A 24,102-nucleotide genomic window follows, 5' to 3' on the forward strand; every position below is an offset into this window, starting at 1 on the left:
TACACATATTAATATGCATATATATGTATGCACATGTTTGTATTCCAGGTGTGCATGTATATATGTGTACATGTGTATATTCTGTGTGAATATGTTTATATCCTGTGTGTACATATATTCCATGTGCATGTGTGTATGCATGTGAACATTCTATGTATTCACATATACATATATATATATATTGCCTACATTGTCACAGGTCCACTGTTCTTATGTGTGTGTGCATGTGTCTGTCCCTAACATTGTTCCCTGAAAGAGGACTCTGTCTCTGGGATACCGTCAAGTCACCTATCTGCTTCTGAGGCATGGCTCAGGGAAACCCAGTTTGCCATGGAACACTCCCATGGAAGGAATCCCATACTGTCCTGTCCCTAATTCCACATAGCCCTGCGAGTGGCATTTTATTGATAGTGCCAAGTCTGAAAGCTGCTAAAACACTAGGGTTGGCTGGCACAGAACCACACTCCCCGGTGGTTAGGCAGCGTATCGTCTGATAGGTCGGCTGTTGGGACAGAGCCAGACTCAGGCAGGGAGTGGGCCCATCCCTTCCACACCCAACCCAGGGAACATGACAGCATCCCTCTCCCTGTCCTCTCCCTCACCAAGCCCAGGTGCTGGGACAGCCAGGCCCACACCAGAATCACCCCCATCATGGCTGCTTCGGCGAGTTGCAAGACACCGTAGGCTTGGGCACCCCAAATATGTGCTTATGTGCGGGGTCTATACATGGCCTCTCTCATGTCCAGGTGAAAACATGTCTGCATTTAGCATGACGTTAGAAAGCACAGGGCAGAGAACCCATGTGTGTGCAGAAGGCCTCTGTCTCCTCCAGCAGTTCCTAGCACTGCTAAGACCCTAGCCACCCGACACATGACATTATTGCCACTTGAAACACCCCGTCCGGAGGCGTCTGCTACATCCCCAGTGTAGCTCAGCCTCGCCAGCCCTTCCTCTTGTTGATAGGAAACTAGCCACTGGTCACTCACGCCAACCCCAGTGGCCACTGTGCTGCTTCCTGTCCGTACATTTGGACAGTCTGTGGACACGTCCTCAAACCTGTGTGCAGTTCTTCTAACTCATACCCAGAGGTGGAACTACGGGGCCATGGGCTATTGATGTGTGGCTTTTGAGGAGACTCCATGTTAGTTCGCATCTGCCAATTTTTTTTATTTATTCGGTTTTCCAAGACAAAGTTTCTTTATATAACAGTCCTGCTGTCCTCGAACTTGCTCTGTAGATCAGGCTGGCCTTGAACTCACAGAGATCCACCTGCCTCTGCCTCCCAAGTGCTGGAATTAAAGGCGTGCACCACCTCCACCCGGCTCCATCTGCCAATTTTAAGAGTGTAGAAACTTTGGTGGCCCAGGATTCTGCCCTCAGTCTTCACACTCTGTTCTCACATTACAGAAGGTCCCATGGTGAGGCCGGCCGCCCGGAGGACGGCACCACAGACAGCACAACCGGAACCCAGGGCTGAGAGAGAAACCTCATTCAGCAGACAGAGGAGACACCCCGATGAACCCGGCCAGTTTGCCGTTGCCCTGGTCATCATCTACCGGACCCTGGGTCAGCTGCTGCCTGAACACTATGACCCCGACCACCGCAGCCTCCGGTGAGACCTGGGTGCAGAGACCTTAAGGGGACCCATTTCCCCAGCGCCCCGAGTCCTCCATGAGTCAAAGTCCTAATCACCCGCTGCCACCCCCAATAACATTATGCCATGACCCTCGCCTGCACTGACTGCCAAGGAGAGGTCCTGTGCCTGCCACGGTGCTGTGCCCTGGGATGGTGCATGCCCTCTGCCTCAGTTTGTCCTTGCACTTATGCCCCACATGTTCCTTTGTTTGCATGACTGTATGCCTCTGGGGGCTCTCTTTTGTTCCCCACACCACACCCAGAGGCTGTCATGGGTGATAGATACCTATAGGTGCATCTGCCCTCTGCTGGCCCAGGTCCGAGGGCCACCCAGCCAGTGTGCTGGACAGTGCATGTTGCCCCTGAACAGAAGGCTGCACACAGGCCGTGTTTCTCAGCTGCTGTAGCTTGTGGGCACTTCCTTGTCTCCCATTCCTTGTTTTTGCTTCATGCTTAGAGATGGGTGACTGGGTTTCCAGGCTGTGGTCACTTAACCAGATTCCCTGTGTGGCCATGCTACTGCTCCCAGGGTCACCGCCACATGTCATGGCATCTGACAGAGACACACCTTTCCGAAAAGTTTCTAAAGCCCCCTTCCCCTAGAAGTGACAAGTCTCCCTGTTCTCTCTCTCTCTCTCTCTCTCTCTCTCTCTCTCTCTCTCTCTCTCTCTCTCTCTCTCTCTCTCATTTTTGTTTTTGTTTTGAGACAGGATTTTTCTGTGTAATTGGCTGTCCTGGAACTCACTTTGTAGACCAGGCTGGCCTCGAACTCACAGAGATCCACCTGCCTATGCCTCCCGATTGCTGGGATTAAAGACATGCACCACACACGCCCAGTTCCTCTCCCTGTACTCCTGAGAATACCAGCAGTGCAGCCCAGACCCTCCCAAGGGTGCTGCTGTGATCTGTGTCCACGGCCTGTGTTTCAGTCGCTCGTTTGACCAAGTCCTCATAGTGTCTGGACTCAGGTTCTCACAGAACGTGAATTAATCATGTTTATCCCTGTAATTGTCCCTCTCTGCCACAGACTGCCTAACCGGCCCGTCATCAACACCCCGGTAGTGAGTGCTATGGTGTACAGTGAGGGGACCCCACTCCCCAGCTCTCTGCAGAGGCCCGTCCTGGTGGAGTTTGCCCTGTTGGAGACTGAGGAGCGGAGCAAGCCTGTCTGTGTATTCTGGAACCACTCCCTTGAGTAAGTGGGTCCCCCAGAGCCTACAAGCAACCTCTTCTGTGGGAGCCCTGTGTTTGGACGGGAGGGCCTTGCTGAGTTCAGAAGTCTCAGCCGGCAGAAGGAAGACTGTTTCTGGTCTCTTACTCCCCTTCCAGGGCTTAACAAGATGGGAGGCTTCCCCCATTTTGCCTCTAAGAGTGTCAGTGTGTGCCTACATGTGTGCGCATACACACGTGCGAGCTCATAAATCCGTGTGCATGTTGAGGAATTACTCATATTCTCATGGAAAAATATAGACTTACACACACATACTCCACAAGAATGTGCACACATAATATAGACATGATCCATGTGCAACAATACATAGATCCGTGCATGCATACACATGCAGGAATACGTAGGGCGTGTACACAGATGCACACATAACACTCAAACAGACACAGGCATGCACACACAAGGCTCCCTCCAGGAGGCCATGGCCGAGATGGGCTGCTCACCTATAGAACACCTACGATCTGGTGGTCCACACGAGCACCCATTTCTCTGCCAGGCAAGGCCCCTTGCAGGATATGGGACTCAGAAATGGACACATGCAGGGGAGTGGTGGTGTTGGTCCCAGGCTGTCCCCTGCCAGTGGGGTTTGTTTGGCCTGTTTCTGGAGCCATCAGAGATAACTCCAAGAATGACCAGATTCATGCTGCATCGCACCCGCAATCAAGGAAGTGAGGTGGTTGATTTTAAAAGACGTGAGATGCCATTTCCCTGTACCCACGTGACACTGGATTCCATCGGTGGCTGAAGCCAATGGGATCATCACATTTGTCTTTTTAGTGGCAGTGGGAGATGCCAGGCCTTCACTTCCTTGCCTCGCTCTTCGGCCTCATTGTGGTCACCCTTCCGTAGAGGGACTCAGGGTGGAATGAGGAGGTGCTGGAATAGCCCCGGTCTCCAGGCTTAGCACGCGGTCTAAAATGAAGAGCATCCGTGCTTTTCTTCATCACGGGGAGCCAAAACCCAAGCCCTCTCTGCATGCCTAAAGCTGGGCCTGGATGTTGTACGTCTGTAAGCTCCTACCACAGGGACATTTCCCACCTCACTGTCCCCCAGGATTGAACAGAGAGAGCTGTGCTACCACATGAGTCTGTGCTCGGTGTCCGGCACATGCTCAGGCAAGAGCATTCGTCTTCTCCTGTCTCGGTACTTTCCAAAGGCCATTTACAAGTGAGCTCATTGAGTCTGGGGCATAATAGATCTTGGGCTCACAAAGGGGAGAGTGAAGGGAAGCGTTGGTGTCTGGTGTGTGGGCCCCACGGCGGCCAGGCATGGCTGTCTTTTCCTGGCTATTTGTTTGAATAATGGCAATTAGCAGGAGCTCTAGTGATCTGCCCCTTGCTTTATGTCGCTGCCATTATCCCCTGAACTTGAGCGCTCCTGGCAAAGCGCGGCAACCGTCACACCCCATTTTACAGATGAGTAAACTGAGGATCAGAGGGATTATAGGACTTTCCCAGAGCCGCAGAGGGCAGGGCCCTCGTAACAACTTGTTATTTGGGGCTTTCCATCAGTGAAACAGCAACACTAATTGGGCGCTGGCTTCCAGGCAGCTCCTGTAAAACATTGTGCAACGTGAACATGAAAGTGGACAATGGAGAGAGATGTTTATTGCTGAGGCCATTGAGGCTCCCAGTATGGCTGGTGAACAAAGAGGCTGCCTCGGCCTTGGCGGCTGCCTCTGGACACAGGGTCTGTTCTCTTTGGAGTTTTCTGTATCTGGCATGTAACCTTTGAACTTGAGAGGCTCTCACGAGAGCCCAGACCAGCTATGAAATGGTAAAGGAAAGCTTTCACACAGTGCCAAGTGGCTGTGAGGGCTGTGTCCTTGGTGACAGTGGCCATGGCCCTCAACTTCAGTGTGGTGAAGAAGGGGAAAGGTTTGGCCTAGGAGCTGACAGCGAGGTGGTGAGACTTGGCACCCCATGGATGGATGCTCTCTGCTCTTGGCCATTCCTTCCCAGCCAGATCCAGCGATGTCAGGACGGCCTCAGAGACCTCTGGGGCTGGGTTCACCCAGCTCCTGGGCTACCTCAGTGGTAGATGGAACAGACTCACCCCTTTCTCTCTTCTCCACAGCCTCGGCGGGACTGGAGGGTGGTCAGCTAAGGGCTGTGAGCTGCTGTCAAGGAACCGGACCCACGTCACATGCCAGTGTAGCCGCTCGGCCAGCTGCGCGGTGCTCATGGACATTTCCAGGCGTGAGGTGGGCGTTTCACCACTACCCACGCCCTCAGCAAGCCTGGGGGCTAATCCCTATGGCAACTGGAATGGCCTAGTCCCTAACCCATCCCCCCGAGGTCCTCATATCATTGTGGGCTGAGCAAACCAAATGTGCCCACTGAAAGCTGTGTTCTGCCAACTGTTTGAAGAGGTCTGCGAGAAAACCTTGAAGGGGTGTTAGGGGCCGGCAAGATGTCTCGGTAGCTAAAGGTGCCTGATGACCTGAGTTCCAACCCCAGGGCCCACATTGTGGAAGGAGAGAACCAGCTCCTGCCAATTGTCCTCTGACCTCCACATAGCGTTGTGGCATGCATTTGTGCACCTGCACACAAGCCTACATACACAAATGTAATTTTTTTAAAAGGGAAAGTTAAAATAAAAAAGGGAAACAGGACGTGGCCTGTAATCCCAACACTCAGGAGTTTAAGCAGAAGATCCGCTATGAGTTCAAGGCCAACCAGCAACAGAGTGAGACCCTGTCTAAACAAACAAGTAAACAAAAAACGTTTTCAAAGAGCCCAGGCTATAAAGGTACTAGGCTGGTACTATAAAGGCTGTAAAGGTGTTAGATGGAGTCTTACGGTTTCTATCGTGGTGATGAGACACCACAGCCAAATGAACTTGGGGAGGAAAGGGTTTATTTGGCTTACACTTCCCTATCACAGTCCATCACCGTAGGAAGTCGGAACAGGAACTCTAGGCAGGAACCTGGAGGCAGGAACTGAAGCAGAGGCTCCATGGAGGAGTGCTGCTTACTGGCTTGCTCAGCCTGCTTTCTTATAGAACCCAGGACCAGCAGCCCAGGGGTAGCACCACCCACAGTGGGCTGGGCCCTTCTGCATAAATCATTAATCAAGAAAATGCCCAACAGACTTGCCTACAGGCATCTTATGGAGGCATTTACTGAATTAAGGTTTTTCTCTCCCCAGATCTGTCTAGGTTTTTGTCAACTTGACAGAAATCAACCAGCACAGTGGTAAAACCTACCCTCAGGCTCAGAAGTTTCTAGAATGTTACGTCCTCTCAGGGCAGGGTCCCCCAGCCGTGCTGGATTGGGCTGCTTCTGCACCCACTTGGAATGTCTCTCAGGCCACACACTGTCCCCAGGAACGAAGATGTGAGGAGAGGAAGCTACTGACAGGGAGAGGATGATGCCTTTGGTATCTTCAGCAGCTTGAGAATGTGAGCTGGCCATTGTGGTGTGATTGACGCCTGGGGTAGTAGGCTCTGAGCAGCCATGGTACACAGCTTGGTCACTGGCGCCGCCTGGAAGGTGCTGGATAACCTGTACCCAAAATGCCAAAACTCTCTAGTCACACTAAGCATATGCCTGGAGACTCAGAACGGTCCATCTCGTGTATGTTTTACGTTAGGCACCCTCGATTGCCACAGGCTGTATGCTGAGGGCAAGAAGGAAGAACCAGCTGCAGGATTCTATGGGCAAAGGTGACCGTCTAGGCCCCAAGTTACTAGAGCTGAAGTTCCAGGCTGTCTAGTCAGGATACCGAGGGAGCTTAGACTCCCGCGGCTTCATTCATCCCTGCCTACCTTGTGCTCATTCTCCTCGTGGGTTCCGTCTGAGGACCACGTGAAATAATGCAGCCATGGAGAGGTGACAGGCTCCTACCGTGTATTAAGTAGCAGCGAAAGGTGCTGTGTCACAAGTTACCCAGTCTCCTTGTAAAGTGTCTGCTGTGACTATTGGCTGAGTTGGGTTTGGGGGGGCAGTGCTACTGGAGACGTGGGGTTTGCACAAACTGAGTCCCCTTGGCAGGTCGCCAGCTTAGGATTGGAATGACTGTCTTGGTCACTCCTAACAGTGGGATTTATGTAGGAGGGTTTTTTAAAAAAATTGGGGGGGGGGCAGTGGGGGGGAGTGGTCTCATTATATAAACCAGATTAGCCTCGAACTCACAGAAATCTATCTGCCTCTTGAGGACTGAGATTAAATGTGTATGCATGCCACACTGGCTAAAGTATATAACACACGGGTGGGTAGCATTAGTATATCCCTGTGCTGGTAGCCGTTGCCACCACTGATCCATCCCCAGAGTTCACTCAGCATCCCAAACTAGTCATCTGGTCCCCTGCCAGCCTATGATATCTGACGCCCATCACTGTGTTTTGTCTGTGTTGTTCAAACATCAGAGCCCACTCCTCACTTCTCTTCATCCAAACCCACCTGCAGCATGGGGAGGTTCTACCCCTGAAGATCATCACCTATGCCGCCCTGTCCTTGTCCCTGGTGGCCCTCCTGGTGGCCTTCGTCCTGCTCTCCCTTGTCCGGACACTGCGCTCCAACCTGCACAGCATTCACAAGAACCTCATTGGGGCACTGTTCTTCTCCCAGCTCATCTTCATGGTCGGGATCAACCAGACCGAGAACCCGGTAAGACACCCCACACCCCACCCCTGAGCCTGCCACAGGAGCTAAGGGATGTCACTAGGGCATGCTGTCACCTGGGTGTGCTCTTAGTCATCCTGGAGAAGTGGAAGAGTCGTACCTGCCTTGTGAAGGCATTGTGTCAGGGAGTCTCTGGGGAAGCTGAGGCTTTATGACCTATGGAAACCTTCAAGGGCACCCATGGGGTCCTCCAAAGGCCACACACACAGTGAGTCTCAGCCTCTTGACATGGGCATTAGTGATTTCATAGGTGGTGTTCTGGTTCTTGCTGTGAGAAAAACACCCTGACAAAAAGCAACTTAAGGGAGATAGGATTTATTTGGTTCATGATTGCAGGTCATAGTCAGTCATTGTGAGGAAGCCAAAGGCAGGAATTCAAGACTGCTAGTCCCTTCATATCCAAGAGCAGAGAGAGAGTAAATGTAAGCATGTCTAATACTCAGCCATCTTTCTCTACTCTTATATAATCCAAGGCCCCCTGCCTAGAGAATGATGCCACCCACTGTGGGCTAGGTCTTCTCCCATCTGTTAACACTTAAGAAAATCCAACCCCCAGACAGACCCACAGTTCTACCTGACCTTGACAGTCTCCCATTGAGACTGTTTTCCTAGGTGAGTCTAATTTTGTGTCAAGTTGACAATTAGAGTTAACCATCATGACGCTGTAGTCATGTGCTAAATCCCAGAGTCCCGTGGGTTACAGTAGCTTTAGTGGATAGTGGTGCACAGGTTCCCTACCCCTCCGTTGTCTCCACGTCCATGACAGCCCTGAGCTTTGCTCAAGGAGCAACCAATGCATAGAGCAAGGAAGTGGTTTCTTGGGATGTATAGGACCAAAGAAGAGGAAGGAACCTGCTGAAAGGACAGGTGGGGAAGAGGAGGAGAGGAGAAGAAAGATGGGGAACCTCCAGTTGATATGATTAAATGCAGGGATGTTGAGTATTGGGTAGGTTTGTTGAATGTTGCCTTGAATCTTGGAGAACTATATGAGCCTGAGAGATGTTGCAGAACCTCACAGGGGTCCTGGCTGCTCATGGCGGTTATGCGCTCCATGCTCTAGAGGTCCCCAGGGTAGAGTGGTGTCCAGACTGGAGAGCCTCCTGATGTTAGCGTTCATGTCTCCAGATGTTAGCATGCAGAACCTAAGTGTTGTGGAGGAAGGACATGGAAAGCAATGGGAATCCTTACCTGTACCTACACAGCTGGACCTGTGGCCAGCATGCTCTGTCCAGGCCAGCAAGGCCTGTCCAGGCACAGCTCCCAGGCACATACTCGTCTCTGACACAGGTGATTGGTGGAATTGGCCACTGATGCAAAGATAGCCCACAGGAGGGACATTTGTAAGCGGCACCAAGATTGACAGTCATGAGATGTGACAGGGTGCCAGCTTAGACAAAGCCAAGGATCTCTGATTATGAGACTGAAGACAAATGGTTGTACCAGGGACAGAGGGCAGCCATGGAATGATCACAGGGGTCTACACACTGGGACGGTAGATGCCTGCTGTTCTATGTACCTGGTAAAACAAACTCAAAATATACCTATAGAAGACACAAGTTTAAGAAATTTTTCTAGGAATCTTACTGAAGGAAAAATGTTGCTAGAAATATCATGTCGGACCTCGCAGACTGGGCAAGATGGCGCAGTGGGTGATGGTCCCTGCTGCCAGGCCTGACGACCTGAGTTCAATCCCTAGGATCCCCACAGTGGCAGGAGGAAGCACACTCCCATCCGTTGTCTTTTTACTTCCACACATGTACCCGTGGCATGCATGCTCTACACACATATGCACACTCAAAATAAGTAAATGTGATTTAAAATAATAATTCACAGGGTATAGTAAAATCAAAGAGTTGAAATCATGTTGCTGATGATAGAATAAAGGAAGTGGGGGCTGGAGAGATGGCTCGGAGGTTAAGAGCCTTTCAGAGGACCTGGGTTCCATTCTCAACAACCACTGGCGGCTCACCACCATCTGTACCCCCAGTTCCAGGGGTCCAACACCCTCTTCTGGCCTCCATGGGCACTGCACACACATGGTGCACCTACAAGCGGACAAAACACCCATATACATAAGAATCAGCATCTTTTTCAAAGGGAGCCTGAAATCCAGTGAGCTAAGGGTCTTTAGCAAAAGAACACTGGGACCTTGAGGAGGTTTGGAAAGGGAAGAATAAGGCAGAAACCAAGTGGAGAAGAAGGGGATAAGAAGATTAAATAGTCATAAGGTGTTATTTGAAGGGAAAATTCTCTAATGGGGAAAAAGCACCAGTCACAGACACTGGGGCTGAGAAGGGAGGCCGGGAGGCAGCTTGAACAGTTTGGGGCAACCGAGTTGAGCCGTGGCTGAGTGGTTGCATTCTCATCTAAGATAAGGAAGGCTGGCACCAGGGATGCATCAGTATCTGTATGTAGATAACAGAACCCAGCTGGGTTTATCTTAGGACAGACGTGAAGATGATTTAGTAGCATGTAAACCTATAAATGTCATTCTCATCACCACATACAAGGAATGATCCAAGTTGCCTTTCGCTGTTGGGACGCAGGGGCTGATGTAGCCCGAGTGGGCTTGCGTCAGCTGAGGCCCAGCATGAACTTGAAAGTCCAGACTCTCTGGCTTCCACCTCTGGAGAGTTTGGGACTATAGGCCCTTGTGCCTGCACTCGCTGATTTTGGCAGTGTTGGGGACTGAACAAACCTAGGGCCTCTGGTGTGAGGCCCTCTAACCACTAAGCTGCATCCCTAACACTACATTTAAGGAGAAAATATTTTTTCTTAATGCAGAAAAAGATGGATAATTTTTATACTCTTCCATGATTAGAAAGAAGGGGGCGGGAGAAAACCCCCTTTGAACAAACTAGGAAAGGGGGCTCCTTAGCCTAGGACAAGGACCACCACACAAACACACTAGCACCACAGTGGAGGGAACCAGTAGGCAGCCTTAGCTGTGGTTCCAAATGCAGGAACCTACCTTACTCCAATCTTTTATTCACGAAGGTGTGGTGGTTATTCCTAGAGGAAGGCCTCAATGGGGCCACATGTAGAAAGAATGGAAACTCTTGACATGTTGGATTCCCCAGAAAATTCTAAAACAACCTATGGATAAAATCCTGGGGACAATTCAGGAAGTTCAGCAGCCTGAGTGTAAGGACAGCTGCATACTCCTGTGCACTCTCCAGAGCATCTGAACGTGAGGAGCGGAGGAGCGGAGGGAGGGTGTGGGCATCCGTGTAAGAGCCGATTAAATCTGGCTCTGAAGGAACGGAGAAGCTGGCTCTGACTGAGCTACGTGGAGTGGGACTGGGGAGCTTTTGTATAGTCCTTTGGTGATGGTGGCTCCGGGAGGGACAGACTGGTGTGGAGCAGCCCTGAGGAGGTAGTCCAGGTCCACACTGCTGCTGACAGTGTCGAGGTCTTTGATGACTTGATGGAAGGCAAAATTGTAGGACACAATGGGGTTGTGACCTTGGGTGGTCCCAGCAAACCAGCTGTGGTTTTCCATATATCCACATGAGAATTCCAAAATATGTGAGGTCCAGCCCACTTGTTGGGAATTTGGGGAGGGAGGGTGATTGCAGGTCAGCTCTGCTCCTGTGAGGACCTCGTTGGAAGCTCACTTACAGGGTCCACCCATTAACCTCCTGGAGCTGAGAGGCGGATGTGTAAGGAAAGACAGTCTTGACAAACGGGGTCACCCACAGGGCCACTCAGGTGGAGGTGGTAGAGTCGTCAGAGTATTAGGTACTTGGCCCTCGGTGCCACCTCCCTGTAGACCCCAAGGAGGCCTCTGCCATGTAGACTTTTAACTACCAGAGGTGAGGGATATCACTCTCCCATCCGAAGTTTGTTGCCTTCCCTGGACTTGCCACAGGGCACTGTGTGTGTATATTGTTTCACACTTGTAACTGAACAGTGACTGACAGCCTAGAGTGTTACAAGGTCAGCAGACGTTCACTTATGCATGCAGTGACCCAGACTTTCAGGGGTTACCCTGACCTAGACACCATCACGCTTGCAGCAGCCTCTGGTGCAGGGTGGTGCCCTATGCGGTGCTGATGCTGCGGTTAGCTGTTCCTTCATCCTTGCTCTGGTCCCCCAGGGGTGGGTACTACAGCTGTGTTCCTTTCTACATGGACTTGTCTTGGATCCCATGGATACCAAACCAAAAGACGCATCAGAGGAGGTAGCATCTGCACAGGGCACTTCCTCCTGGGTATGTCGTAGTGTCCCTGGGTTGCCTGATAGCCATGTGAGGCAAGCGCTGTGTGACTGAGGGTTAGCTGTACTGTTTAGAAAAGGGTGAAGAGGGAACGATGCACACTTAGTACAGGTGTAATTCTTTTTACCATAAATGTTCGCCATTTTTGGATGCAGAGCCCTTGGATATAAAAATGCAACTATACATTCAATCTACCAGGATTCAGGAATACCTCCCACCCTCTACCCATTGGCTGGTTGTGAGCTGGGTCAGGGAAGGGGGTTATGTGAGACTACGCAGTGCCACCCACTGGAAGGTGTCCAGGAAAGATGCAGGAATAGGCCCATTCCATGAAACAATCCATCAGTACCCTGGGGGCGGAGGGGGGGGGCACTTGACAGAATGCCATCTTCTGTGTGTGGGCTCTATCACGCCCTGAAGTGCCATGGCAACCAGCCAGAGCTCTGTGCTCCAGCACAGGCCTGGTAGTTGAGACTCAGAACAGAGGCCAGGGTGGGAAGGGGGAAGGGTTGGGGTAGTTTTAAGGGCTCTGGTGTTGTAGGAGGGTAGATGCAGCTGCCGGGAATAGGATGAGTAGGTGGCAGCTGGACACAGCTACCCATGACGTAAAGCACAGAGCCCAGGCATGGAGACTTGATCTCCAAGCCAGGCTCTGGGATAGGAGCAGGAAGAAGACTGCAAAGCTGGAATTTCCCAGCAAGCACAGACACCTTCCTGAGTGGCCAGAACCCTCGGGAGAGAGGGCAAACCCTCTAGACCTCCTAGGCACACTTTTCCAGGCTGTCCTCGACCTAGTTCCATTGATGAACTGCGTGGCTTTCCTGCAGGGTCACAGAAGCACAGGGCTGGATTAAGAACAAGGACCAATGCCCTGCCACTTCCTGAGCCAGGCATTACCCCTCACAGGCATGGACACAGGAGGCCCACCCTCCTCCGCATGCATAGCCTGGGTGCAAGCTCAGGAAGCCGAGATTCCTTTGGGGTCCTGTAGCTGTGCTTCCTCAAGGTCTGGGTAGAGGAAAGTACCGTCAGCAGCAGCAGGCCACTCCCGGCAACTAAGTATGGCTGGCGTGTGGAGCATTGCGAGGCCACGGCTCATTTCTGACTCAGCGCCTGCCTGAAATGAAAGCTTTCCGGGCACCACTGAGCACAGACCAGGCTAATGCATCCTGGGAGGAAGGTGTGCCGTGGCCGGGGCTTGGCATGGTGCCTGGGTTTTATCTAAACTCACAGTCCTATCTCTGGGCGAGGCTGTTTATCTCTCAGAAGCCTGACAGGCTGAAATGATTTAGTGTGTGTTTGTTCTGTTCTGGAAAAGCAAGTATGTTTAGTGTAGACGTGTGAACACACAAGCCCGCCAGGTCCTACTGTCAGTTTCTAGACCTTTTTTTTTTTTTTTAACGGTGTTTTTTGTTTGTTTGAGGGTTTACTTTTGCACCACTTAAAGCAACAGCTAGCCAACCTTCTCACCCTCGCCCTCCAACTGAACCCGCTGCACTTCCCACTCAGGAAATGGCACATGGTGTGGGTTGATCCAGCTCAGGCTTGCCCCTCGAGGCTGGCATTCTGATGCCAGCAGAGGGCATGGCCCAGCTGGGGCACTGTTTTGTCTTGGGCTTTGCATTCATTGTAGGTGACAAGCGTTGATGTTTACGTAAGCCCCTCGTGCTGTCTGGGTGTCATATCCGGAGAGAGCACCTGGCCCTTGGAGGTTGACCCGGCAGCGGGTGGTCCTGTCATGGCACCCTCCAGCCTGTGCTGGGCTGACCTTCCTCAGAGTGCAGTGACCTGGTATTCGAACACAGCCACGTCGAGTAGGAGGTTGAGCGGTGGCTCCCCTCCTACCTGTGTGAATCTGTGAGGGGGGATCTTCCCAGAGAAGACACTGAGGCCCAGAGGACAGTCAAGGACAGAGCATAGGACTGACTGTCCCTGCCAGTGTGGGCCCCATCTGTGGGTGTGGTCAGCGGTGGGCCTTGATAAGGGTGTGACCAGCTGTGGGACTCAGTGGTGCTTTCCGTCCGGGTGGAAGCCTGCTGTGAGTTCGGCCCAGCTGGGGGAGGGTCAGTTGTGGCTGGGGTTAGGGGGCGTGGCTCAAGGTAGGACTAGCTTGTCCAGGTGGCCAACTGGAAGAGGGCCAGATTCTTCCACTTCTCTCTCCTCCTCCCCTTATTTTCTACCCTGTCTGCCTTCACTTCCTACTGGGAACCTGTGGTCACCTTCCAGCCCACTGGCCTGGAAGCCCCAGCTAGGGCAGGTCCTCCCCAAAGGCCCGTGAGCAGCTGCCCTGGGCTACATCTTCAAGTCCCATTGTGACCACCTGGGGCTGGGTTTATACGAATAGCTTCCTAGGCTGAACTTAGGGGGCCCAGTGTGTCTTGTCCCTACTCCCACCACCTTCTTCCTGGTACCACTGGGTCTTCTGAACCCAGGCAGGAGGAGCTGGCTTCCACAGCTGGCTGCCTACCCAAGGAGAGGCATGCCAGCCTTCAGCCAGCCCACACGTTGAGTTTTCCTTTGTAGCATTGGCCTTTGGCCCGACACATAGCCCTGTCCAGTTAAGGACAGACAGGTGGGACAATCCCCTTCTTCCCTGGTCTTAGATCAGCAGAAAAACTTCAAGACATCGTTCCTACTGGACAGAGGACCCTGAAGGAAGTGGCCCCTACCCCCCAGCTGTACCCACTGGCTGTAGAAACCATGTGGCGACCATTCTGGGAACACAGGCCGAGGTCCCAGGCTGGGAGCTTTCAGCCTGAGCAGATGCGACTTCTTAGTGTTTTTATAGAGTGTTTTATGTATTTAAAGATTAGAAGCAGCCTGCAAAAGTACGTGATTTCCAGATTCCCGGAAAGACTAGGGCTTGTGCCTTGTTCCTGAATCACACCCACTCTTGGTAGTGACCCCAGGCTGAGGAGGGGTCCTCGGGTGGATCCCCCATGCCTTCTTCTATCATCTACACCAGGAGAGATGCAGTCATGCTCAGCCACTCCGGCTGCATCACACAGGAGGAGAGGAACTTCCCCGCCCTTTGGGGGACGCTAGAGACCCTGACATTGCAGAATAGCCTCATGTGGTCACTCCTGTCAATTTGGCTTCTGCTTCAGGAGGGGGGTCACCCCTAGGCGTGAACCACCCCTGTGCAGTTTTATAGGGTGCTTGCCAGCCTGCCCCCTTAGCAGTGCCCGGGCCTTGGGGCTGCCTGCTGAGCCTGCTCTCTCTGCCCAGTTTCTCTGCACGGTGGTCGCCATCCTCCTGCATTACGTCTCCATGAGCACCTTTGCCTGGACCCTGGTGGAGAACTTGCATGTCTACCGCATGCTGACGGAAGTGCGCAACATCGACACGGGGCCCATGAGGTTCTACCACGTGGTGGGCTGGGGCATCCCTGCCATTGTCACAGGTAAGGACACACAGGGCAGCCCTGCCAGGGTGACTTGTGTGAAAACACAGGTTTTCCTCGAGCCGTCTGCCCGTCCGCCCGCCTTTTCTCCGGGCCCTCTACATTTAGCTGTGTATAGAAGGGTAGCCAGTCCCGGCCCCTGTGGAGATGGGTCTCTCTGGTGAGGTGTGAGCCGCTGGCCCAGGGTACTTTGGGGTTCTTTGTGCAGGGCCTAACTGGAAGATGTTCTGCTCCGGTCACAGGAGGAGTGGGTGTGGGTGTGAGTGAGTGAAAGAGGTGGGAAGTGATTAGGTTACGAAGGGTGGGCCAGGGGGTGCGCAGATGGATGGACGGACATGACTGTGTCCATCACCAATATAACAAACAAATCAACCAATATAACGACTGAATGACTTCCAGCTGAGGACTGCTTTATGCATACTCCTCAGCCCGTCTTTTCTTTCTTTCTTTGGTTTTCCGAGACAGGATTGCTCTGTGTAGCCCTGGCTATCCTGGGACTCTCTCTGTAGACCAGGCTAACACCTTGAACTCAGACATCTGCCTGCCTCTGCTTCCCAAGACCTGGGATTAAAGGCGTGCGCCATCATGCCTGGCCTACACTTTTCAATAACTATATAGAAAGCCAACATCTGCCTCCTGTTGAGGAAGATCCACACTTCCATTCTCAACAGGAGGCCTGAACCCCCTTCCTGGCAGACTCTGGGGGGCATTTCAGGCATCTGGACACAATCCCCCAGGCCTCTAGGGTTCTCATATAACTCATCCCTACTCCAAGGGACCCTGAGTGACTTTCATACTTTCAGACACGCAGGCTGGGTGGTAGAGGGAGGGGAACGGGTGCCTCTTGCTGCTTGACCGAGGTGTTATCTCTTTCGAGGTCTGGTGTCATTTTGAGAACACTGACATGAGGGACACCTAGAAGATGACATATGTTCCTCAGTGTAGACGCCATCTTGAGGTGCCATTGGGAGACCTCCCCAACGGCCTGTTGAGTTCCGAATGGGAAATACCACTGCTTCCAAGGGGGTTTGCTCTCTCAATCCAGGCAGTTCACAGTTCTAGCTTACGTTTCAAAGTTGATTTGTTTTTTACAAACATGTATCTTTTAAAAGGTCATAAGATTATACCCGAGGGCCCTTAAGCAGATGAAGTTATTAGCTACAGGTAATGGCTGCCTCCTGACCACAGGGAGTAGCCAGCCCCTAACTTAGTTTAAGGAGTACAGATACATTTCCCTCTGGCTCCTCGGTCTCCGATGAGGGTGGTTTGGGGTCTCTGGGTGGCCCTGCCTGCCTGGCTTCAGCTCTCCTCCTGGGCAGGTAGATGACCACCCAGGTACGTGGCCCTCACTCTCTTCTCTCTCTAATATGCATAGGACTGGCTGTTGGCTTGGACCCTCAGGGCTACGGGAACCCTGACTTCTGCTGGCTGTCCCTTCAGGACAGCCTGATCTGGAGCTTTGCTGGGCCTGTCGGAATGGTTATAATCGTGAGTGTTATGAGTCCCCAGACATGCCCCTCAGGACACACGAGCCCAGGGCTGGCTGTGGTCAGCAGTTCCTCAGGGTGGCCAGGGTTGACAGGAAGGATATGCCTCATAGTAACAGTCAGCAGAATTTCCAGGCTGTTCTGGGACCCCATCTTTGGACCCCCCCCAGGTTCTGGGACCTATTTCATGCCCACTGGAAGCCTGGAGTGGCAGGCTAAGGCCTGGCCACAGCATGGCCTGGCTTAACTCATCTGGGGCCAAGGCCTCTCGCCCCACCACACCTCTAGATACGGTTGAAAATATGCAGAAGTGTTTGGCTGGTGAGGATCACCTTGGAGACATCAGAAGAGCCCACTGCCTACAGCTGCTATTCTTGTTTCCTAGATCAACACGGTCATCTTCGTCCTGTCTGCAAAGGTTTCCTGCCAAAGAAAACGCCATTACTATGAGAGAAAGGGGGTTGTGTAAGTTGGGGCTGAATCCAGTGGGTGGGATGTAACACTAACTAACCCCCACCAGGCCTTTCAGCTGGGCCCTGAGAGCCCCCAAAGATAGAGACTACATGTTGGACTGAGTCTCATATGAAAGTGCCCATCACCCAGCTGTCTGGGCTGTTAGCCACATACCCACCCCAGGGAGTCAGGCAGAGGATGAGGACAAGTACTGGACCTCCAGGATAAGGCTGGCATGGATGTGGAAGACACCATGGTCACAGCGGTGATTAGCCCAGCAGGAAGGCAGAGACAGTGGGTTCAGGTCCTGAGACAGACCAGGCCATAGGAACTGGAGGAAGAGGAGGGACATGGGTAGGAGAGGGTCCTGACTTCACAATTAGACACATGTTCAGCGTTGGGTGACATCTGGCAGGTGGGCTGGGAATGGAGCTTTCCTTTTGGTTGTGGTGATGATGCCAGGGCCTCGGGAGTGTAGGACACCCCCTGATGTAGCCTAGGAGGGACATGCTGAGTTTTAGGTAGGGGTGTGTGTGTGTGTATGTGTGTGTGTGTGTGTGTGTGTGTGTTTATGACTGTTATACCCCTTAGAATTAGCATGGTATGCAAGAAGCAGGGTGAGAAGAGAGTGACCATAAGAGACACAGGAGGGGGCCAGCTCCCCAGCCTGAGGAATGGAGCCGAGTCTGACATGGAGAGGGAGTGAATAGAGTCTGGGCCCAGAGGCTACAGCTTCCTACCTGAGTCCACTTTATCTCCAGGTCCCACTGTGACCCTAAGTCACACGGCCACAAAGCTCTTCCACGACTCTCCGAAAGGGACGTGCAGTGGTCATGTGCTTTTGACTAATGGGGTGACCGAGTGGGGGAGGTGCTTGCCCGAGTCCCATGGTGGTAGAGGCTGGCATGGGAGTTCTCCGTCTCAGTCGGTCTCTCTGGCCTTGGCCACTCTGCTCTGCACCCCTTTTGTGTGTTCACATTTCACAGAAGCTAGCATGGCCTTGCACAGCAGCCATTGGATCCGAGTAACATTAAGGGATGTTGCAAGCCGTGGCTCATTTCGGTGGTCGAGGCTCATTCTTTGTTTTAATTGCGTTATCTTCTTATGCCTACACCTCTACCCACATAACTTCTGTCTGCCTTGCCCCTGGTGGAAGCTAGGGTTGGGGCGGGGTTGTAGGTGGATGGACGGACAGACACACATAGGATGATGGTCTGAATGAACCCCAGAGAGAGGGAAAGACCTGTCCTCACGCTCCCCTCCCACAGCTCCCTGCTGAGGACCGCCTTCCTGCTGCTGCTGCTCGTCAGCGCCACCTGGCTGCTGGGACTGCTGGCTGTAAACAGTGACACTCTGAGCTTCCACTACCTCTTCGCGGCCTTCAGCTGCTTGCAGGTAGGGGCCAGCAGTCACCTGCGGGGGCCGCTCTGTGACCTCTGTCCTGGGGCAGCTACAGTGAGAAAGGGATGTTGGGGACGGGGGACGGGGGGGGGGGGAGCCCAAGTACTTGCACTTGCAGAGGAGGAAGCCTGTGTTCTTTACTTGCCCCAGCCCTGCCTCCAGGCCCTGAGTCTGTCAGGACATTGCCATGGCTTGGGCAGGATAAAGCTTGTCTCCCCCACCCCACCCCCACCCACTGCTGCAGGCTGGCCCAAAGCCCGTTGGTGTTCTCAAGAAATAGGAGTAGCCTTTTTGTATTTCATACCAAGTGCTGCTGCCTAGTGAGTTTATGGCGTAATGTTGGGCGTCCCTGATGGCCCTTAAGGCTGTGGACGGTTGCCCTGTCCAGATATCTTACTTGCTGAGGCTCCCCTATGAAGAAACCAGTAGCCCCGCCTGGAGGCGAGGCCCAGTGGACCTTGGGGCATCTCCTGGATCGCGTCAGCCAGGCTGCTCTGAACTAGGCTTTCCTCGGTGGACAGCCAGGTGCCTGGTGCAGCAGCAGCATCAGGACCCTGAGAGTCACACTGACCTGATACCCACCCCCCTCCAGGGCATCTTTGTCCTCCTGTTCCACTGCGTGACCCACCGGGAGGTGCGGAAGCACCTGAGGGCAGTGCTGGCCGGGAAGAAGCTGCATCTGGATGACTCAGCCACCACAAGGGCCACCCTGCTGACGGTAGGAGGCGCCAGAGACCCCTCCAGGCCTGTTCACGGCAGGGTGGGGGAGCTGTGAGGACCAAACAAACTCCGCTCAGGTGGACTTCATCTCGGAGCTGTCCACACACCACAGGACCGAACTGGCCTGGCAGCGTCTCTTTCTAACTATAGTCCCGCTGGGCGGTGGTGGCACACGCCTTTAATCCCAGCACTCGGGAGGCAGAGGCAGGCGGATCTCTGTGAGTTCGAGGCCAGCCTGGTCTCCAAAGCAAGTTCCAGGAAAGGCACAAAGCTTTTGGTTAAAAGAAAGAAAAAACAAAACTATAGTCCCACTTGCAAGGTCTTTGGAAGATATGGCCAGGACAGGTTTCCCCAGGACAACCAGAAGCAGTGTCCCTAGGGAGTGAGGTGTTCCCACTGTGTGGGCCAGGGAATATTCTCCCCTCTGCCACGAGGCTTAAGTGCGCAGCCCTGTCTCCCCTTCCCCATGCTGGCGGGGCCAGTCAGCGCTATCATGGGTGCTGCTTGGGGGGCAGTACCAACCTCGGTGGCTTCTGCTCACCAGTGGCCTCCCACCCTTCTCCCCAGCGCTCCCTCAACTGCAACAACACGTACAGCGAAGGACCAGACATGCTCCGCACGGCCCTGGGGGAGTCCACAGCCTCTCTGGACAGCATCACCAGGTCAGGCCTCTGGACCCACTGTTTCCTTGGGGGTAAACAACACCCTGGTAAACAGAGCCCTGTTGTTCGGTCTGCCCTCCATACGCCAGCAAGGCTGTTTATTGAATCAGTTGCTGCTGTTGATAAGCACAAATGGGGTGGATTCAGAGGATCTTCCAGAGCCTCGCGCGGCTTCCGATAGGATGTGCTGGGACACCGACAGCCCATCGCTGTCACTCAGGGCCAGTGCTGAGTCTACCCCACTTCTACCCTGTCTAGGGATGAAGGGGTCCAGAAGCTCAGTGTGTCTTCCGGACCAGCGCGTGGTAGCCACGGAGAACCAGATACATCCTTCATCCCTAGGAACTCCAAGAAACCCCATGGTATGGTTTCCTCGGCAGGCACCAGAGCCGCTGCCCCTTTCTTGCCTTCCTCCCCTTTCTTGACCCCCCCACACCCCCAACCCTGAGGTACTGGACTGCATAGGCCCTGGAAGAGCACTGGTGGCCTCGTGCTCAGCTGGAGTCAAGGCTGAGCTTCCTACTCTACTCTGCCCCCTGCAGGCCCTGACTCTGACTCTGACAGTGAACTGTCCCTGGATGAACACAGTAGCTCCTACGCCTCTTCACGCTCATCAGACAGCGAGGACGATGCGGGGGATGCTGAAGACAAATGGAATCCGGCTGGGGCCCCCGTCCACAGCACCCCAAAAGGTGAGCAGTAGAGACACAGCACGCCAGAGGGGACTTTCAACAGTGGGCTGTGGGCACACCCCAAGCTCAGATTGGAACAGAAACCCCAGAAAGTTGCCCATACCATCTGCCTGGCAGAGGCAGGAATTTGGGGTCTTCCACAGACTATCATTGTGGAAGGCTGGACAAGGCAGGCAAAGATCAGCCAGCATGTGGCTCCCGGTGTTGGTTACAGCAGTGAGGATCACATACCAGGGTCCCCAACATCAAGATGTGGCCTCAGTGTCTCCATCTTTAGCATATGACCCTGCTAGTCCAGCAAGCCAGAATGAGGCCAGGGCAACTCTTGGGGTCTAGCAGACCTGGGGTATGACAGGGGTGTGGCTGTAAGTCTAATCCAGTGTCATTCTTAATTCAGCAGATGTCCTAGCCAACCATGTCCCAGCTGGCTGGCCCGATGAAAGCCTGGCTGGGAGCGACAGTGAGGAGCTGGACACTGAGCCCCACCTGAAGGTGGAGACCAAGGTCAGCGTGGAGCTCCACCGGCAGGCACAGGGCAATCACTGTAGTGACCGGCCCCCTGACCTGGAAAGCGGGGTCCTGGCCAAGCCAGTGGCCGTGCTCAGCAGCCAGCCCCAGGAGCAGCGGAAAGGTACCTCGGGAGGGCCCTGCTGTGTCCCTGGAGCTAACCCTCAGGCAGCACCTGGGACAGGGGCAGGAGTCCTTGTTCAGCAGGTGGAGGGGGTTCCTGTGGAGAATTTGGGTTTAGGCCTGGGCAAGTCGGTGAGAACCAAGCTGGGTGCATTCACTTGCTCAACGCCGTCCATCCCCAACTGAGCCGCTGCACCGATGGATGCCCGCCTGGACTGACTGGGTGCTCTCCCCCCTCCTCCCAGGCATCCTGAAAAACAAAGTCACCTACCCGCCACCACTGCCAGAGCAGCCATTGAAGTGCCGCCTTCGAGAGAAGCTGGCCGACTGCGAGCAAAGCCCCTCGTCCTCCCGCACGTCCTCCCTGGGCTCTGGTGATGGCGTCCGGGCCACTGACTGTGTTATTACCATCAAGACGCCAAGGAGGGAGCCGGGCCGTGAACATCTCAACGGGGTGGCCATGAACGTATGCACCGGGAGTGCTCAGGCCAATGGCTCGGACTCAGAGTAAGTAGCCTTGGATTCCACAGCTTTGGGGGTGGGGGGTGGGGGGCACCAGCTCTCCCCATCCAGGGCCCCTAGAGCCCCCAGGCTCCCCCTCCCACCTGACTGGGAGTGTCTGCCCCTAAATGACTTTGGATTCCATCCGATGGCCGCCATCACTGACCCTCCACACGCCTGGCAATTCTTCCCACACACAGAGGCAGTAATGAAACTTCAATTTGAACCATCAGGAAACCATGAGGCACAGTCAGCTCGACAAGACAACTGCCAGTCGAGCCCTCGGACCGTGAAGCCTGGGACTGCTGCCCGTGGGGCAGGCCGGCCCTTGGTATGAGGGCCCCTGCAATGGCAGCCGGCTCTACACAGAATGTCCAGATGGGAAGCCCTTGGCCCTCTAAGAAGCGCAGGGCCCATCAGACTCTGTGACAAGTGCCAAAGCCACAGGCATGTCTCAAGAGGGAGAGATGGACTTCAGGCTGGCATGGCTCCGTCCCCAGACTGCAGACAGAACCCAAACTGCGCTGCTGACCTGGCCACAAGAGGCCTCGACAGAAGCCATAGAGAGCCTGAGCTGGACTTGGTGAATTACCATGCCAGGCCCTTTGGCTTGCCAGGGCTCAGATACCAGACACAGGCAAGGCCCAGCTGTCCCCGGGGGCATCTCCTTGCAGCACAAAACCATGGTGTCTCAGTCTCAGTCTCTGCAAAGGTACCCTGTTGCTGTTTAAAATTGTAAATACATAGTAAATCTGTCCTGGACTTGGAGAAGATGGGTACCTGTATATATTTTACAATGTCCTGACTTTGCTGACACTGGAGAGCCATGAAATGGCATCCCAAGGAAGCTTGCACAGTTGTACTTGCATCTGGAATGTCAACACAGCTGGTCCCACAGTGCCCAGGGAGGGACGACATGGGCTCTGAAGTTGATAGAGCCATCACCAACTCCTGCAGCTGCTTCCAGCCAGCAAGCCAGGGAGTGTGGGTGTTCTGCTGGCCTTTGGAGCACACAGCTGTGTGCGCTCAGCTCCCTGGATCCAGGACGGGGCTGGCCTGTGAAGTGTGGCTGCCACAGCCGACTTCCCACAGGGTGAAATCCTGAGCGCTCTGCCGCCCCCATACCCTTGTGCCAGGTCCACTCCTGGCACGTCTCTGGAGCTTCCCAGTCAGCCCAGCACTGCAGGGGAAGAATTTCTTTGTCCCTGCTCCCCATAGGATCTGAGTGCTCATGTTCCTGATTCAGAGACCCCTGAGGTCTTCCAAGATGTTACATTCCTTCCTGCCAATGTTCTGCTCTTTCAAACTCCAGGGCTCTCTGGGCAGACAGGGGCTCCACCCCCGAAATCTGACCAATTACGTCATTTTGCTTTATGTGGCCAACTGTGCAGAGAAACAAAGCCACAGTCCCACTTTTCAATGGTTACCAAATTCTTTTTGGAAACTCACACCAAGCACTGCTGTGACCAGCCCACCACAAGCCACCATGCGGCCAAGCCCAAGGGACTGGGGCCCAGAGTTGTTCAGACCCGTCTGCTTCAGCACTCACCGCTGTTCAAATCGGGTGTAGGTGAGGCGTACAGCTGCTCTCGGATGGGAGACACTAAACAAGGCGGTCAAATACAAGGACTTTCACGGCACACTGCGCTCCCATGAGTGCACCGGACTGCTAAGGATCGACCCGTGTGAGAGGAAAGTCTACGTGACGTGGTCTGAGGTCACTCACTGCTGCGAGGGCGGCCCCAAGTGGCCTCTGAGGATGGCCAGGATACAAAGAATGACCTGGCACCAGGAAGCTTCGGTCTCCAGGAGTTGGAGCACTGTGATCGCTCACAACTCCACAAGCCCATGCCACCCCAGAAAGTGGAGTTTTTAATTTGAGCACAACTGTTACCAAAACAAACCGAGCCGTCAGTTTTAAACTGTTTTTATGACCTAAGACTTTACAGATTCAACACTGGAGGTTTTTAACAGGTGTATTTATTACTGTTCAGTACTGGATGACCACACAGGTGAGACACATCTATAATAAATTAAAATTGTTGGATTTGTACCCATGTTGTGCTGGGTGTTTCCTGTCCCCACTGACCCTGCTCCCGAAGGTGACATGGGAGGGGGACTATTGACGACAGCTTCAGGCCTCTAGTGGGATGCAGGTGACGGACAGGCCATGGAGTATAGTCAGTTTTCCATTCATGTGCAGGCCTGCCATGACATGGATGGACTTGCCCAAGTTTTTCAGTTCTTCAGTCTGTCTTTACCAAATTTGGGAATTTAGGAATTTAGATTTATCTGTGTGTATGGATGTCTCTGCCAGTGCTCTTCACCACTGAGCGTCACCTTTCCAGACAGGGAACATTTAAAAAAAAAGGGGGGGGGGGGCGGGGGAGAAGTGTTTGTGTATAGGGACCAGAAAAGGGCATCCAGGGTCTTCTATCACTTGCCCC

The 24,102-nt window shown here is 53.6% G+C and overlaps 1 protein-coding gene across 3 annotated transcripts in view; it reads left to right on the forward strand.

Moving 5' to 3' along the window:
• Positions 1-23,708, forward strand: part of Celsr1 (cadherin EGF LAG seven-pass G-type receptor 1) — a 138,608-nt gene extending 114,900 nt beyond the window's left edge. The window contains exons 21-35 of one of the 3 annotated variants that reach the window (XM_028878152.2): positions 1,408-1,612; positions 2,663-2,830; positions 4,940-5,066; positions 7,272-7,472; positions 14,935-15,109; positions 16,485-16,597; positions 16,982-17,061; positions 18,318-18,444; positions 19,043-19,168; positions 19,738-19,832; positions 20,091-20,194; positions 20,375-20,524; positions 20,922-21,155; positions 21,400-21,661; positions 21,856-23,708. In XM_028878152.2, coding sequence (XP_028733985.1) covers positions 1,408-1,612; positions 2,663-2,830; positions 4,940-5,066; positions 7,272-7,472; positions 14,935-15,109; positions 16,485-16,597; positions 16,982-17,061; positions 18,318-18,444; positions 19,043-19,168; positions 19,738-19,832; positions 20,091-20,194; positions 20,375-20,524; positions 20,922-21,155; positions 21,400-21,661; positions 21,856-21,880 — 2,192 coding nt within the window. In that variant the 3' untranslated portion in view covers positions 21,881-23,708. The remainder of the gene's footprint in view (positions 1-1,407; positions 1,613-2,662; positions 2,831-4,939; positions 5,067-7,271; positions 7,473-14,934; positions 15,110-16,484; positions 16,598-16,981; positions 17,062-18,317; positions 18,445-19,042; positions 19,169-19,737; positions 19,833-20,090; positions 20,195-20,374; positions 20,525-20,921; positions 21,156-21,399; positions 21,662-21,855) is intronic. The other 2 variants (XM_028878154.2, XM_028878153.2) reach the window with 2 other exon arrangements.
• Positions 23,709-24,102: the final 394 nt, after the last annotated feature.

The sequence above is a fragment of the Peromyscus leucopus genome, chromosome 20 (genome assembly GCF_004664715.2).
Source record: "Peromyscus leucopus breed LL Stock chromosome 20, UCI_PerLeu_2.1, whole genome shotgun sequence".
NCBI classification, from domain to species: Eukaryota; Metazoa; Chordata; class Mammalia; order Rodentia; family Cricetidae; genus Peromyscus; species Peromyscus leucopus.